This window comes from Punica granatum, chromosome 4 (assembly GCF_007655135.1).
Source record: "Punica granatum isolate Tunisia-2019 chromosome 4, ASM765513v2, whole genome shotgun sequence".
In the NCBI taxonomy this organism is placed as follows: Eukaryota; Viridiplantae; Streptophyta; class Magnoliopsida; order Myrtales; family Lythraceae; genus Punica; species Punica granatum.
In genome coordinates, this window is record NC_045130.1 from 2118964 (window position 1) to 2134530 (window position 15567).

Sequence of the window (15567 nt, forward strand, 5' to 3'; positions counted from 1 at the left end):
CCTTTTCCAAGCTTTTCACTGAACAAACTAATACCGCGTAGATTGATCCGGGACACCAGTTGTATCATGTATGTCCTAATTATACGGTGTGCTATGAGAAATTGTTGCCTCTCCGAAGCTATCATACTACAGCAAGTCATTACATCACACCTCGACTTGATTCGAGCTTCTGTTTATATTTGGGACTATCTTTACTCATGACCCTGGCAGTGTTAGGTCTTATATCACTTTGCAATCGATGCATATCGGATGCGCGAATGGTTGGTTTCATCGATGATGGTAGTTATACTTATTTTCGCCCGAGCATATGTCAGAGGGGAAGCCTTATGGGGCCCTTTTTGGGCCGAAATTAGCCCGGTAACTGTTTTTGGGCCGTTGGGGATAGGCCCATTTTATAGCAAAGCGCCAAAATTATAAGGAACAATTCATTTTTCTGCTCTCATTTTCTAAAACCCTAGAAAACCCTCTCAGTCCCCGCCTGACCTCTCTAGAGCCACCGCAACTCCTCCACCACCGGCGGCAAACTATCAAGCTTTAGCAATGTCGGAGCTCGAGATATCCCGGTCGGAGAAGAAGAAGAAGAAGAAGCAGCGGTCCGGTGATGAAGCTCAGACCGGCGAGCCCGACTCGGCTCAGAAGGACGCGGACTTCATGATCAAGCCCCAGAGCTTCACTCCCTCGATTGACACTTCTCAGTGGCCTATCCTGCTGAAGAACTACGACCGCCTCAACGTGCGGACCGGACACTACACCCCTCTCCCGTCCGGTTTTTCCCCACTGAAGCGGCCCCTCGCTGAGTACATCAGGTATGGTGTCCTCAACCTCGATAAGCCCGCGAACCCCTCCTCTCACGAGGTGGTCGCCTGGATCAAACGGATCCTGCGGGTCGAGAAGACGGGCCACAGCGGGACCCTCGACCCCAAAGTGACCGGGAACCTCATCGTCTGCATAGACAGGGCCACCCGCCTCGTCAAGTCCCAGCAGGGCGCCGGGAAGGAGTACGTGTGCGTGGCCCGCCTTCACTCTGCTGTCCCCGACGTTGCCAAGGTTGCCCGCGCCCTCGAGACCCTCACTGGGGCTGTGTTTCAGAGGCCCCCTCTGATTTCCGCCGTGAAGAGGCAGCTCAGGATCAGGACTATCTATGAAAGTAAGCTCCTTGAGTATGATCCTGACAGGCATTTGGTTGTGTTTTGGATATCGTGCGAGGCAGGGACTTATGTGAGGACCATGTGCGTCCATTTGGGCCTGCTTCTCGGGGTTGGTGGGCATATGCAGGAGCTGAGACGGGTCCGGTCAGGCATCCTTGGGGAGAGGGATAACATGGTGACAATGCACGATGTGATGGACGCTCAGTGGGTGTATGATAATTACCGGGATGAAAGCTACCTGAGAAGAGTCATTATGCCGCTCGAGGTTCTCTTGACAAGCTACAAGAGGTTGGTTGTGAAGGACTCTGCTATCAATGCTATATGCTATGGTGCTAAGCTGATGATTCCCGGGCTATTAAGGTTTGAGAATGATATTGAGGTCGGGGAGGAAGTTGTGCTGATGACCACTAAAGGGGAAGCTATTGCATTGGGTATTGCTGAGATGACTACTGCTGTCATGGCAACTTGTGACCACGGCGTGGTGGCGAAGATCAAGAGGGTGGTTATGGATCGGGACACTTACCCTAGGAAGTGGGGTTTGGGTCCGCGAGCCTCAATGAAGAAGAAGCTAATTGGGGAAGGGAAGTTGGACAAGCACGGGAAACCCAATGAGAAGACTCCTCAGGAGTGGCTTCGGAATGTGGTTCTTCCCACTGGTGGAGATGCTGTCGTTGCCAATCTTGCTGCTGTAGCTGCGTCTGAACCTGCTAAGGTCGATAATGGGACTTCCGTTGTGGAGGAGGAGAAGAAGAAGAGGAAACTTGATACGGTTGATGGCGATGATCTGGTTCCTGCTAAGAAGTCCAAAGTAGGAGAAGAGGTTGAGGAAATTGAGAAGGAAGAGAAAATGAAGGTCAAGAAGGTCAGCGACGAGACTGTGGAGGTGGAGGTTGAGAAGAAGGAGAAGAAGAAAAAGAAGAAGAATGATAAGGAGACTGGTGAGGTGCTGGCATCCGATGAGAAGACAGAGAAAGAAAAGAAAAAGCACCACAAGTCGAAGGATGAGGCTGGGACTCCCGACACGGATAAGTCAGAAAAGAAGAAGAAGAAGAAGAAGCATAAAGATGACGAAGCTGCCGAGGAGGATACCGCAGAGAAAAAGAAGAAAAAGGAAAAGAAGAAGAAGAAAGAAGCTGAAGAAGAATAACCATGAGCAGCAGACTTTCTTCATTCATTACATTTTCTGTTTTGATCCTTCTAGTTATAATCATCGTATTCTCCAATTTATGTTTTCTCCCCCTCATAAGATTCTCGCAGTTCTATGCTTGTTTTGTAAGTTATCTTATTTCTCACCGGTATGCTCATGGCAACTGCATTTTGCATGTTATGGATGGGCATGATGATGTCGCTGTGGATCGATGCTAATAGGAATCGGTTCAAATGGCATTCAGAAACAATCAGAGTTCAGGTCTTTTGCTAGCACTGCTCAGGTCAATATCCTCGGAGTTGATTCTGGTTAAAGGGAGAAGGCTTGACTGCTTGGTGTTGATGAATCATTTATTTTCTTGAACATCTGCATATGTCGCAGGTCAGTGAGCTCTTTGTGGTTGTAATGATTCGACCAGTTACATGCATTGCTCTGTTTCGGAGGGGTATGCAGTTTCAGAGTGCAACTCCTTCAGAGTCGTGCGATCCGATAATGCTACTTTTCTTTCCTATGCTGGTTTTCATCCCGATCTGTGATCTTGTGTTGCTAATTATACGACTGCTGAGGAATACTCAGCAAAGGAATAAATAGGAACTAGAATTTTTGGTATCAGAGATCTCCTTCCTCTGTTCAAACCCACGCCTCTTCCCCAATAATTCCCCTGTGCTCTGAAGAAGCAAAGCAGTAAATGATCGCGAGCTGCTTCACGGATGATGCGAATGACTCTACCAGCTAATCAATGCCATCCGACTTCTGCTGGTAAGTAAGAGGTCCGGTGGACTATTGTTTCCGTATTATAAGTCCATTCTTGATTCGTTCGGTAATCAAAATGGCACGACTACATGCGACTGTCTATCAAACAATGATCCACACGCTGCCTTAGTGTTCAAGGTTTGCTTCATGGTTCAGCCCATGACGCTTCTAGTGATCAGGCCATCTTCCGGTGTATTTTAGTTCGGGTGGGGCATATTAGTTTTTCTCATAAAAGATCTCTTCAGGAAAATTTATTTTGGAGTTTAATCGGTTTCAAAGTGTGTTACAACTTATAACCACAAGTTTTACGAGGAATAAGTTAAAAAAAAAAAAAACATATTGACAGTTTCTGAACTAGTTTTAACAGGTTAACTACAACTAAATGAACTGTACCCTATCACGCTAGCTTGAGATTAGTATTTCCAATTAAAAAGTTTCTTAAGGAAAATTTATCTTCAAGTTTAATCCCTTTCAAAGTGGGTTACGCATTATAAAATACAAGTTTTATGAGTTTTTTTTTTTCCAATACGAGGAATTAACTAAAATAATGCATATCGACAGTTTTCGGGTTTGTTTTATCGGACTAATTGCAACTAAAAGGACAGCAGATGCACTCCCCCGAAACATCTCCGCATCACCTGACACATAATGAACTATCCCCAGTCGCGCTAACTTGAGGTTCGGAGGTTTGCTTCACTGTCCAGCCCATCACGCTTCCAGTAATCAGGCCATCTACGGCGTATTTTAGTTTGGGCGAGGCGTATTTTAGTTTTTCTGATAAAAAACCTCATTAGGAAAATTTATTTTGAAGTTTAATCCGGTTTTAAAGTATGTTACAATTTATAACCACAAAATTTTACGAGAAATAAATTGAAAAAAAGAATAATTTATAATGACAGTTCATGGATTAGTTTTAACGGACTGACTACAACTAACAGGACACTAGACGCAGTGCCGCTCTGCCTCACCCGACAAATAACTAACTGTCCCGCGTCTTATAAGCCCCACCTCCTCCGTCTCCTTCCTTCCTTTGAGAATCTCCGGTCACCAAAGACCCTCAGCGGGTGATTCATGGCCAATCTTTCCATCATCCCACCACAGTCGTGAACCAGCGTCCGGCGGCTTTAAGAGCTTGGACCAAGACCAGAGGAAAAGTACACGAAGGGCAGGGGTGTTGTGAGCGGAGTATGGGCAATGTCTACGTGTGGCTACTGTCTTTCTTCTTCCTTATAGCTCTTCTCCTCATCATCGTTTTCCAGGTCCGCCTTAAGACCCCTACCTACCCCTTTTGAGCTACTAATGTTTCTTCTGCTATTCATTCATGTTCTTTGTTTAAGAGCTCTGAATCCACCGGCGGGACTGGTAATGGGCGAAATTAATAGCTCAGATGAAATGTTGCCACATGATAGTCAGTCGGGATTGTTTGCGGCTTACAAGAAAACATTTGTATCTTCCACGTCCATCCGAGGATATAAAGAACTTGCATATGTTCTTATTATTTGATTCTACGAAAGGGAAAGACAAATCTAACACGCCATATATCTCTTGCAGCTCATGTGCCTAGCAGATTTGGACTTTGATTACATTAACCCTTATGATATGGCAAGAAGGATAAATGCCGTGATCCCCGCCAGAGTTCATTGGGCAGGGACTATTGGGTCTCTTCTATCTCCTTACGACGCATTGGTTCATGGCTCTGCTTTGTGTCCCTTACATATATTAAAATGTTAGGCTGTAAGTACTGCATTCTTGCGAATTAGTATAGGCTAAAGATGGAGAACTTTCAGATTCTTCGCATTCGGGTTCTGATTTTTCTGTTTCCCATTGTCAGGTGTTGCCGGAGACAACACCAGATAGATGTAAGCAAGGTATACAACATGCTCAAATGGGAGAAAAAACAACGGCTGTTCAAGCTCGGATGCTTGATCTTCCCGCTCTTGCTGTCCGTCTTTTGGTAAGTCCTCTCTTGGAAAATAACCTAGGATCGTATCCTATCCCGAATCCTGATATTTCCATATATACTCCTGTGCATCTATGGGCTCGTAAAGTTATTGATTTGTAACTCTTTGGCATATTTTATAGGTTGATCTACAATGCGCGGGACAATCTTGATTAACCTAGGATTTCTTTTGGGGAAGCATTGGAAGCCCATTAGCCGCCGGCTTTGTTCGGGTTTGACACTCATGCTGCCGCATTCAGGATCAACACTAAGTCATGCAACTCGTCGGAGTTTCTGAGGGCTTATTAGGGTGATTCTGTAGTTCGGTCTGTCGATCTCAGGAGAGTATCGTGTATATCCGTAGGCATTGCCAGGGAAGACAGTTTTTTTGTCAGCAACAGCTTTTTAGGAGAAAATACATCAGTACAAAAATTAACAGCGATCCACCAGTCTTAATTCTATTTCTACTCCGAATAATCTAACTAATTCTACAGCATAAGCCAGCAGTAGTCTTCCCTCGGTTGTCATGCCGAGGTAGAGAAAGAGGCAGACCTAAGCTCACATTACATTATAATCTCGATGAGTTTACAGACAACAAGAAGACTGATGAAACCCAGACAATAAGATACGATCACAAGATCAACAAGTGGTCAGTCGACGACAATGATCATCGTTCCATAATTATCAGACAAAGTCTTCTAATACCACTCTTCAAGGCAAAGATACGTTTATGTCAGTGGGCTTGTTCCTCATATCTGTAGTCAATGAGGACCAGTTTTCTGCTCGGTAGGTTGGAGGAGTTGATGAGATGTTCTGCTTCGGTTCAGCCGTAGAGATGGGAACAGCGCTTGTTGGGGAGAGATCGTGCTTCTGTTTCTTTGGCTTCTGCTCGTGTTGGTTCCCAGTGAGAAAACTGCCCACCACGACCTAATGCGCAAAAGGAAAATACTTCAATATGTAAAACCGCAAAAAGTACCACCTGTAATAAAAGGAGAGACTTATCTCGGTACCTGAACAGGACTTGCAGCTACGAGAAGCCCAGCGACCCCACCTCCAACAACCCGCCCATCAGGGCTTGCTAACGAAACGCTCATCCCACCTGATCTGCTTCTTGTTCCTCCGATCTCGTTGGGCATGAATGAACCTGATAGGGAGAGTATCTCAAAACGACCCTGCGGACAAGAACACACTGGAAGTTGTAGAGATCTCGCCTACTGCAAATAGATATTTATGCAATGAGCATGAACATTGATTCCGAGGATAAAAAACAACAGGTGTGTGTCTGGTTTCGAAAAGCTGGTGAAGTTCTAATTTCCTTTCCTATTTAACAATAGAGGAAAATATGAAAATATGGGAATTAAAATTAATGCAATGTTAACAAACAGAGGAATAAGGCATCACCTCATAGGTTAATGTTCCCCCTGAAGAATCGGCCTGTCGCAGTGTTACACTTGAGATCACGCCATTGGCTGAGAGAATGCATATAGCTCGAGGCCCTTGTTGGGAAAATGATATAACTTTCATCGTAACATCCTGGAAAAGTTCAAGAGAACAACGAAGACCACACCTTAGTAAGTGAAACTACATGAACAAAAAATTTACCACGTAATTATTCAAAGGGTACCTCGCCAGCATTAACAGTGATGATGTGGGGCGTAAAATTGGTGCCAACGGAGCACGCTACCCAATCACCTACAGAGAAAAGGATTTCACAAACTCAGCAAATCATGAATCATCGATGTTTACCATCTTTAACAGAGCAAGTTAAACGTTCATAAACTAGAAATTTACCACCACTCCACAGCAAAGCAAGGAACAGCAGAGAAACCCATTTGAATTTTGTGGGAACTCACCCATTTACATGATACATTGTCCGAATACCGGAGAGGTTAAAAAGATTCAACTGGACTGAGTCCGAAAACAAAGATAACAGTATAGGTATATAATATAGCTTCCCATCTCCCATGGACATAGGACTCGAATCAAAACGATTTGATCAGGGCTAAATTGTCCCAGTAGACACTGCATAAAGCTTGTCTTCTCTCCCTCCATCTCTCTCTCTCTCTCTTGTTAGCTTACAATCACCAGCAAACTAAGGCCAAAGCCCTCTGGTTATTCCAACCATTAGTTTAGACCCTGAAAAAGGCAAGAAGTTGCGATAACAACCGAGCTCTTTACGGGAAGATTCCAGCCTCTCGAACAAGAAAACATACCATCAAGAGATGCCAAAGATCTTACATTCAGATCGGCATCTAATCACAAGGCCCCACATCCTCAAAACTCATATCCTCGCATATATTCACTATATAACCACATCAAGAATTTCAAAAACATCCAAACACAATCATCAATAGAATCGAACAGCATAAGCCATAAATGTTCATTTTTACCTAAATTGTCCACTTCAAAGCTGGGTTTGGTCAGAGACCCACTTGGCTTCACCTTCCCGCGCTTTGGGGCCGAGAAGTCGATCACCGGAGGCGCTGCCGTAGATATCGGCTTCGGAGAGAGTGGGGTCGCCACTGAGCCATCCGGGGCGTACTTTCTTGGCCGGCCCCTCTTCTTCTTCACCGACGAGTCCAGGGACGACGGAGGGGGCCCAGCCGTGGATCCAGGTGCCTGGGTCGGGTTTTCGGGTCGAGGGGCGACGTGGTAGTCCGACGGAGCATCCGATCCCACCACCGTGACACCGCCGCTGCTACTCACAGCACCTTCTCTTCCCTCCATTGTTAGAAAGCTTCAAAAAGTTTTTATCTTTGTCAAAACCCACCACTGTAATCCTAACCTTGACTCATCCGAACAACCCAAGGAAAAAAATGAAAGAAAATTTAACGTTGAAACAAACGTAAGAACCACAAGTAGAGGCAAAGCTTGAAACTTTTGTCAGAGATTCAGAAGCTCAGCTCAACGGAGCTGTAAAAAATCCAACTGCAAGAAAATAAATTTTCCTCCATCTTCATTTTTACAGCAGAAATTCATTTCACTGCGAGCTTCTTGATTACAGAGGAGAGGATTAAACATCAAACAGAGCTTAGATGTGTTCTTGTTTTTCACAAAATAAATTTCACGGACGTTCTCCCCCCGAAAAAAAAAAAAGGACACAGACAAGAACAGTGGGATTTTGGGTTTTAGAGGAAAAACCTGTCTTTATTTTTTCTTCTCTCCTGCAAATTTCTTCCTAACCTTTCGTCAGATCGTCCGAAATGATAATAAGTAAAATAAATAAAATAGCTTTACGGGAAAGAAAATAATAAATGAGGAAGAAGAAGGAATTATTGAGGTTTTTTTTTTTGTGGGGGTATAGGTTTAGTATTTATCCGATGCTGATTATATATAGATGTCTTTGTTTTGGTTGGGATTTTAATAATAGAAAAAGGAAAGAATTGCTCCGAAAGTGCGTGGAATCATTTTCCTTTCCTCTTTTTAAATTTTTTGAAAAATGATTATATAAATGGAATAATTATTTAATAATTCTTTGAAAAAAATATTATTTTGGTTGCGAAGGCGTGAAGAAAGAAATTGTCCAGACGCTGTGAAAAGGGAAAAAGAAGGGACGGCCGAAAAGCTTTTCTCGTCTGATGTCCGGAACACAATGAGAGCTGGGCACATTAATTTATTAATTAATTGTTATTGAAGAAACGATGAAAATATTACATAAAAACAAAAAATGGAGGCATAAATTTATTGCCGTTTCTCTTATTTATTTATTATATATATTGTGTACACATTTAATATAGAATATATACAATTTTTTGGCATCTTTTACTGGCAAATGTTGACTGGTTCTACCTATAGTTTCATTTTGAAATTTCAGAATACGATTTTACATAAAAAAATTTACTCAATTCGATATATATAATTTAATCAAGCTCGCTATGCTTCCTTTCTCGAATTTTTACTCTACTTTAAGAAGTGATTTTTTGAAAGAATAGCTCCTCATTTGTATGTTCTTTTCTGTAAGTTCCATATGATAAATTGATAGCTCGATACTATCTATTATAAAAAGTATATCTCCATTATAAATGCTATATAGATGGATTTAAATTCGGAATAAATTTTATATCGGTTCAGTTATTTCACTTGATCAGATTATATGCATAAAATACTATTAATATCTCCATCGATATAATTATAATTATTGTAATCATTTAATATACTTGGGGTTGATTTGTTTCTAGGATAGCCCGAGAAATTAAAGGAGAAAAAAATGAAAATAAAAAGGGATGTTATCAATATCATTTGTTTGAATCATTAATTGAAATTTCCCTTTAATGTATATGGCTAATGGACATTTACAAATGTTAGGTAGGGGAATCTGGTGATAAATTTGAGAAAGTGCTTGACAACTGTCTATATAAAATTTTACATGAAACCCAAAATGACTTCTTTTTATAATATATATAATTTTGTAATTAGGATTTTATTAATATGACTCAATATTACTGTGACACATTTAGTATAATAAGTTCAAAAATTTTGTATTTCAGTTCAAGTGTTTATAATTTTTAATAATAGTGATTAATATAAATAATTTTTACTTTTACTTTCAAATTAAGTATTTAGTATTAAGATTGAAGTGTTTAATATTTTATATAATCCTTCACAAATGACAAAAGTACTAAATATTTGAACTAAAGTACTAAGTGTGTTACGGTGATAACGAATCATATTAGAATTTTCCTTGTAATTAAACGATTTTCTGCCTTGAAAGTGAACAGCTTTAATTACTTAAAAAATCAATACGTCAGATAAATTATTTATTTGGTTGGCCTAATTTTGGACTTTCCTTTTTTCCCTTTCAAGTGCGTTGTATCCTCCGATTTTTATTTATTTGTTTATATATTTATTTCCTAATGTATTTGCTACGATTATTGATGGATGGCAACAATATTAAATAATACTAAATGCCTTTTCAGTGACCCGCAATTATATATTATTAGCCACCACTTTTGTCTATTAATTCCTACTCCTTTTATTGCTCTCTCTTTTTTTTAATAGCGGTTAGCTTCAGAAATTTGTAATTGATGAAATTGGGGACCACCTCTATAACTATTTCATGTATCATACAAGGACATGTAGTGGTTCGTCTTCCTTTCATGTTCCCAGTGTCTCACAAATGAATAAATAAATTATGCTTATAGGATGAATATGCTAGGACTTTGCGGCAAATTCTGGTCAATTTATGTCTAACTTGTTATCTTATTTAATGAATATTAAGCATAGCATGAGTTGCTCGTCTAATGCACGTAAAACTCAAAAATATTTGAGCTCGATCGTAAAAATTTAGATTGTTTTCTCTTTTTTTCTTTATTTAAATTAAATACTTGACATAGTGAAATCAAATATCAGCGAGACTTTGGCAGCAGTTGAAGATTTTGCTTGCTTGATCCGGCGTAGGCCATGGCAACATATGACTATCTATCAAACTTCATGTCAAGACTTAAGTAGGTAGTCAGAAATGTCCGTAGAGAACCGGGAGAGTTCATGTAAGTTGTCCATTACTGTCCACTAAGCGTCTTCATGGGGGTCGCGTTTTGTGAAGATATGTATGTCGGATTAAAAACTTCGAGTATAGGGGAGGGTGTGACTGCCCACTATAATAAACTCCATATTTTTTCACAAAAAAAAAAAAAAACTTCACGTCTAATAAAAAAGTCAAAATCAAAATAAAATGATTTTATTTTAAACAGTCGGGCAGGTGCTTTAGATATGTAAAATATAAAGGCGAAAAAGATTTTAAGACCCACCAAGTAATTAATTAATGGCGATTTGGGACGATATTACTTTCTTGAACACACATAGACCTCTTCTTTTTTTTTGCTAAATGAACACACATATACCTAAAGACACGCAGATGGCTCGACATGAAATCCCTAGAAGTTCTGATTTCTAATAAATAATTATTTTGTCGAGTCCTTAGTGAGCGACCAAATTATATATATGTTTAGACTATAATATATATATATATATATATATATATATAAGGTTGAATCCCACCCAATAAATAAGGGTGGTAAAACCCTAATAAATAAAATTAAAATGGTAAAATCCTTACTAATTTATATGTCAATATATATATATATATATTTGGTGGGTTATTCATATGTTAATATATTATATACTATAAAGAGAATATTAAAAAAAGTATGAAAGTATAATTCAATCATACTTATTGTCATATCGTTAATAAATAAATATATTCATCGTTTTAAGAAAATAAATAATCAGTTATACTTCTATAAACATAAAATTAGCTAATTCTATAAAAAAAACTTAATTATATAAATCTCTCATCTAATGATTGAGTCATTTTAATGAAAAGTGTTCAAATTTATAGAACTCAATTTATGAAATTATAGTTATAATAAAGGTGCACGAGCAAATAATAAAGTTTGAAGTTTTATAAGAGATTATTCTTTCATAAATTAAAATAATAATTTTATCTAAAATTATATAAATTTTTAATTAATTTCTCTTAAATATTAAATTGAAAAATGTAATAATGTATATATTTCATGAATTCCTTATTTAAGAACTTTTGATATATACATTTGATATAGATGCTTCTATTAAAAGTCTAAGTTTATCACATAACATTTTACATGCTAATATAAACCATAAATTCATAAAGTTATTGTTTTCATATTTAAACTTTTATAACAAAATTTTCTTTATTAAATCCGTGTAATGCACGAGTCTAATAGACTAATATGATAATAATATTTGCTATTAATTTTTTTTAATGGCTGGTAAAAAAAGGTTTAATTTGAAAAGAAAAATCCAACTTTGCTTTCTTTTTTAAGTATAGTAAAAAAAACGAAATTATTAGAATTAAAGCAAGTACTTTTGAAATAAAATAACATAAAAGTTAGAGAGGGATCTAGGAGCACTGGTGGTTGGTCCCAAAGTCCACCACTAAATCGGATTTGTCTTAGGGAAGAGAGGGAGAACGAATTTTTGGACGTTCCGTTGAAAGCAAGTCACTGCTATCAAATTTTTTTTAGAAAATAAGTGGAAACTTAATGAAAAACACAATTGGCAAAAATGAAAAACTCAACGGGAAAATACAATTGGCTATAAACTAAGCAATTCTAGAAGTATATGTTTAAATTTATAACACTTTCATTTTTTGCTACATGTGTAGGATAGGGAGTAGTTGAGATTTTTAAATTAACCCAAAACGCCATGATATCATTAGGAAACTGGTCCCTGATGTGAACAATTTTGACTAATTTAAATGTTTTGTGTAGTTATTATTGGTAAATATCTATCTACCTATTATAATATATAAAAGCCGACAAGTGATTATATGAGTTTGTTCTTTTAAAATCCTTAAATCTTGATTAATCGTCTTTTGGATGGTTCGAATAATTGAATTCCAAACGGGGAGATTCGTGTATTTGCTTCTCAAATTCCGATTAAATGAACTTTTGCCATATTTTATGTTATTGTTCAATGAATTATGAGCCTTTTTGAAAAATTAATTTTTTTTAATTATTTTAAAAATTCATCGAAATACGTGATGCCTTTTCAAATTCAATGAACCAAAATTCTATAGATAGTGGAATTGAATATTCGTCTTATACGTATATATTTTATTTTTTTTCTTTTTACCTTTACTCTTACATGAAATTTATTTAAGATAGATTTACTATGTCATTCCTAAAAAAATAGAGGAAGCATTTATTTATTATTTTATTTATTCAAGTTATATGTATTAATTATTTATATTTAGTTATAAAATAATAAATAAAATATTATCGCGTAAAGCATAAATATGAAGTATCGCCTAATATATTAGGGCGAAAACCCCAAACATCATTAGCTCCTATCTTTTTAAACTTTATTTTATTTTATTTTATTTTATTTTATTTGCCATACTTAATTTTTGTATTTATATATATATATATATATATTTTTTTTTTTAATTAAATGATTTTCCTTGGGAGCACTGAGAGGACACCATAATAAATCATATGCATCGGCCATTATATATTCATTTATTTTCTGTCTCCACTCTCCAGTCGATATAAAGCGACGTATTGCTTTAATTGCATTTTACTCATCCACAAAGACAGTATTACTCTATTCTATTCTATTGTTTCAATCAAATTGAAGCCTTCACATAATTAATCTAAATATCATGCTCCCTCCTTCTATAGAAAAAAATGAAAGCCACTCGGAAAGACCAAAGTAGATATAGTAGGTATTATCTTCTTCTAAAGGGAAGAAGCTGATTATGACCCCATGACCATTTTCGGAGTCGAATAGTTGTTAGTTTGAGTTCATTTTCTACGCTATTTGGTCGTTATTTCTTAGAGAGTACTCCGAAACATGTCCACAATCACGATTATAGGTAGCCGTTTACGAATTTTATGTGGCGAGGAGCAAGAGAACACCGTGTTTTCTTTCCGGTAACGAATGCCTTACTTTCCAATTTTTTCATCTCTTTTCCCTCCTCCCTCATCCTGAGTTCTTGTATTCCAAGAACCTAGTAGCCATGTTGACACACAAGGAAGCATAAAAAATGGGACTTTTGGTTTCATATATGATCAGAGTTTTCTACGATCCGACCATTTTTAAGCAGTGGGACGTTGCTGAAGAACCATTGCACATCCTTATGGTCCACGGCATAGATTTTCCTAGTTGGATTGAGACTGGCGGACAGCTCAGCCAAGGTTGACTTTCGGACTATCCAATTAATGATTGCCACTTGGTATCTTGACAAAAGTATCCAACAAATATCTTCGGGCCCTCATTTAGGCCCACTGGCTAAATAAAGTGGCCAGGTTCCATGTTCTGTCGTCATTTGTTGTTCGCAGATCCATCTTCTTGATGTTGTGTGGACCTTAAAATTGAATTTTGCATTTTCCTAGGTTTCCTATGGCCTGGGGCTTCTACATGTGCTCACATGGAAGTGTAAAATATTCAGCGGGCCTCTAATCAGATCGAGTTCATATTTAATAAAAAACTCGAACTGACAAGTTGTATTATCCAATCTTTTACAACCTTGTGATTTTTTTACTTCACTTTTCCATGCGGTATTTAACTATCAACAGGAAGCATTAATCAATTGTAGTCTAGTCACTGGGAAAAACACTACATGTCCCTAAGAATACGATGTATCGGTTCGTCGCGAAGTCGAATTTTGAATATTTTGTGATACCGGTGACAAGAACACGTGCCCTGAAGATCTGGGCGTATGAAAACTGAAACAGTAGGAAAGTGATGCACAAGTAATTGTATACGCATGAAAAGATGAGCCGGGGTGGGGAAGGGAGAAAAGGGAACATGAAGAACAGTGGCTGCGATTAATAAATTTGATTCGATGAGATCCGAATGACTACTTTTCAGACTAGCTACCTTATCAGATGCATGTGCAATACCATAGCTAATTGACATTGAATGAATGAGGCCAGCTTCATAGACCACCATGATAATGCATGCAACTATGTACAGTTACACGAGTTATTCTCGTTTCAATTGATCGTAAGGATTTACTTAGTTCGGGCAGTTTTGATATCGACGACACGCAAACACGGCGACAAATAGAAAACAGCAAGACCATAAAGCATCCAGTCGCATGGTCATCTCGTGGAAAGCGATTACAACCGAATCTCATGGAATGTTCTTGTCTGGATCTCTTTAGGCTACTGCGACGAATACGTTTTGAGGGGTCAAAGTGTCTTAGCTGTTAAAGTCCTTAACTTTGCTCAAAAGCACCGAACCCTACTCTATAATAATCGTAGGTCGTCCGACAGGCCCATCTTTTCTTGGTCTAACGGTACCGATCATAATCAATCCAACTGATAAAAAGAGAAAAAGTTTTCGATCCCAGGGCCGGAACGTCCGGGGCGCAATTTGATGATCCCGGGTCCTCCGGGATGGTCTTCCAAGATGGATTGAAGTTAGTAACACCATGCATCGACATAAATCAAATAATTTTATCGTTTTAGATGATGTCAATTCGCTTACGAATCTTATGAACATTCCATATTCTTGTGGCATGTACCGTTATAACCGAGACGGGATCAACAGACTGATGCGACAGTTGGAGGCGAGAATGACGATGCTCGATGCCGAACCGCATCGAATCCGTTAAGATAAGATACCCGAGATAGTCTTTCTCTCTCTCTCTCTCTCTTTTTTTTTTTTTTTTTTTTTTTAAATTCCTAAGACAAGCTAAAAGGAAAGTGAGCACACACACGAGAAGAAAAGGAAGATTCCAATGTGAAGACTCCAAAGGGAGCAGAGCTCGAGAAATGGAGTTGGGATTGGGTTGTCGGGCGTTGTGGCGTTTTCCTCGGGGAAGATGGAAAAATAAAACATTAAGACAGACAAGGGAGCCGCTCTCTTTGCAGTCCCCCCACCCCCCCCTCTCATTGGATTTTTCAGTTGGATAGCAAGAAAGAAAGCCCCCCTCTCTTGTTCTTCTTCTTGTTGTTGTTGTTGTTCTTCTTCTTCTCTCTCTATCTTTGACCACTTTAATTTAAAAAAAAATAAAAAAATTGTCAGAACTGACCAATCAATTTAGTTAATTCATTAGTGGCAGGCTTGCTAGTTGTTGTACATTAATCAAC

General features: G+C 38.4%; 2 protein-coding genes and 1 pseudogene across 2 annotated transcripts; 2 read left to right on the plus strand and 1 right to left on the minus strand.

Moving 5' to 3' along the window:
- Positions 1-437: 437 nt before the first annotated feature.
- LOC116204793 (H/ACA ribonucleoprotein complex subunit 4-like) lies at positions 438-2818 on the plus strand. The gene has a single exon (XM_031537088.1). It carries the CDS (start codon positions 541-543, stop codon positions 2293-2295), a length of 1755 nt encoding a protein of 584 aa, XP_031392948.1. The 5' UTR covers positions 438-540; the 3' UTR covers positions 2296-2818.
- Positions 2819-4058: 1240 nt separating this feature from the next.
- On the plus strand, positions 4059-5575 carry LOC116205747 (annotated as a pseudogene).
- Positions 5420-8282, minus strand: LOC116205746 (AT-hook motif nuclear-localized protein 1-like). Its single transcript, XM_031538397.1, has 6 exons — positions 8129-8282; positions 7378-7724; positions 6612-6679; positions 6389-6520; positions 5998-6159; positions 5420-5914 (listed from the first exon to the last, which is right to left on the minus strand). Exons 2-6 carry the CDS (start codon positions 7712-7714, stop codon positions 5699-5701), a joined length of 915 nt encoding a protein of 304 aa, XP_031394257.1. The 5' UTR covers positions 7715-7724; positions 8129-8282; the 3' UTR covers positions 5420-5698.
- Positions 8283-15567: the final 7285 nt, after the last annotated feature.

Excerpts from the sequence above, each read along its gene's own strand:
- LOC116204793 (XM_031537088.1), top strand. The coding sequence starts at position 541 with ATGTCGGAGCTCGAGATATCCCGGTCGGAGAAGAAGAAGAAGAAGAAG.
- LOC116205746 (XM_031538397.1), bottom strand. The coding sequence starts at position 7,714 with ATGGAGGGAAGAGAAGGTGCTGTGAGTAGCAGCGGCGGTGTCACGGTG. Across the intron at positions 6,680-7,377 it reads CTTTGAAGTGGACAATTTAG|GTGATTGGGTAGCGTGCTCC; the intron begins GTAAAAATGAAC and ends TTTTCTCTGTAG. Across the intron at positions 5,915-5,997 it reads TAGCTGCAAGTCCTGTTCAG|GTCGTGGTGGGCAGTTTTCT; the intron begins GTACCGAGATAA and ends TTTGCGCATTAG.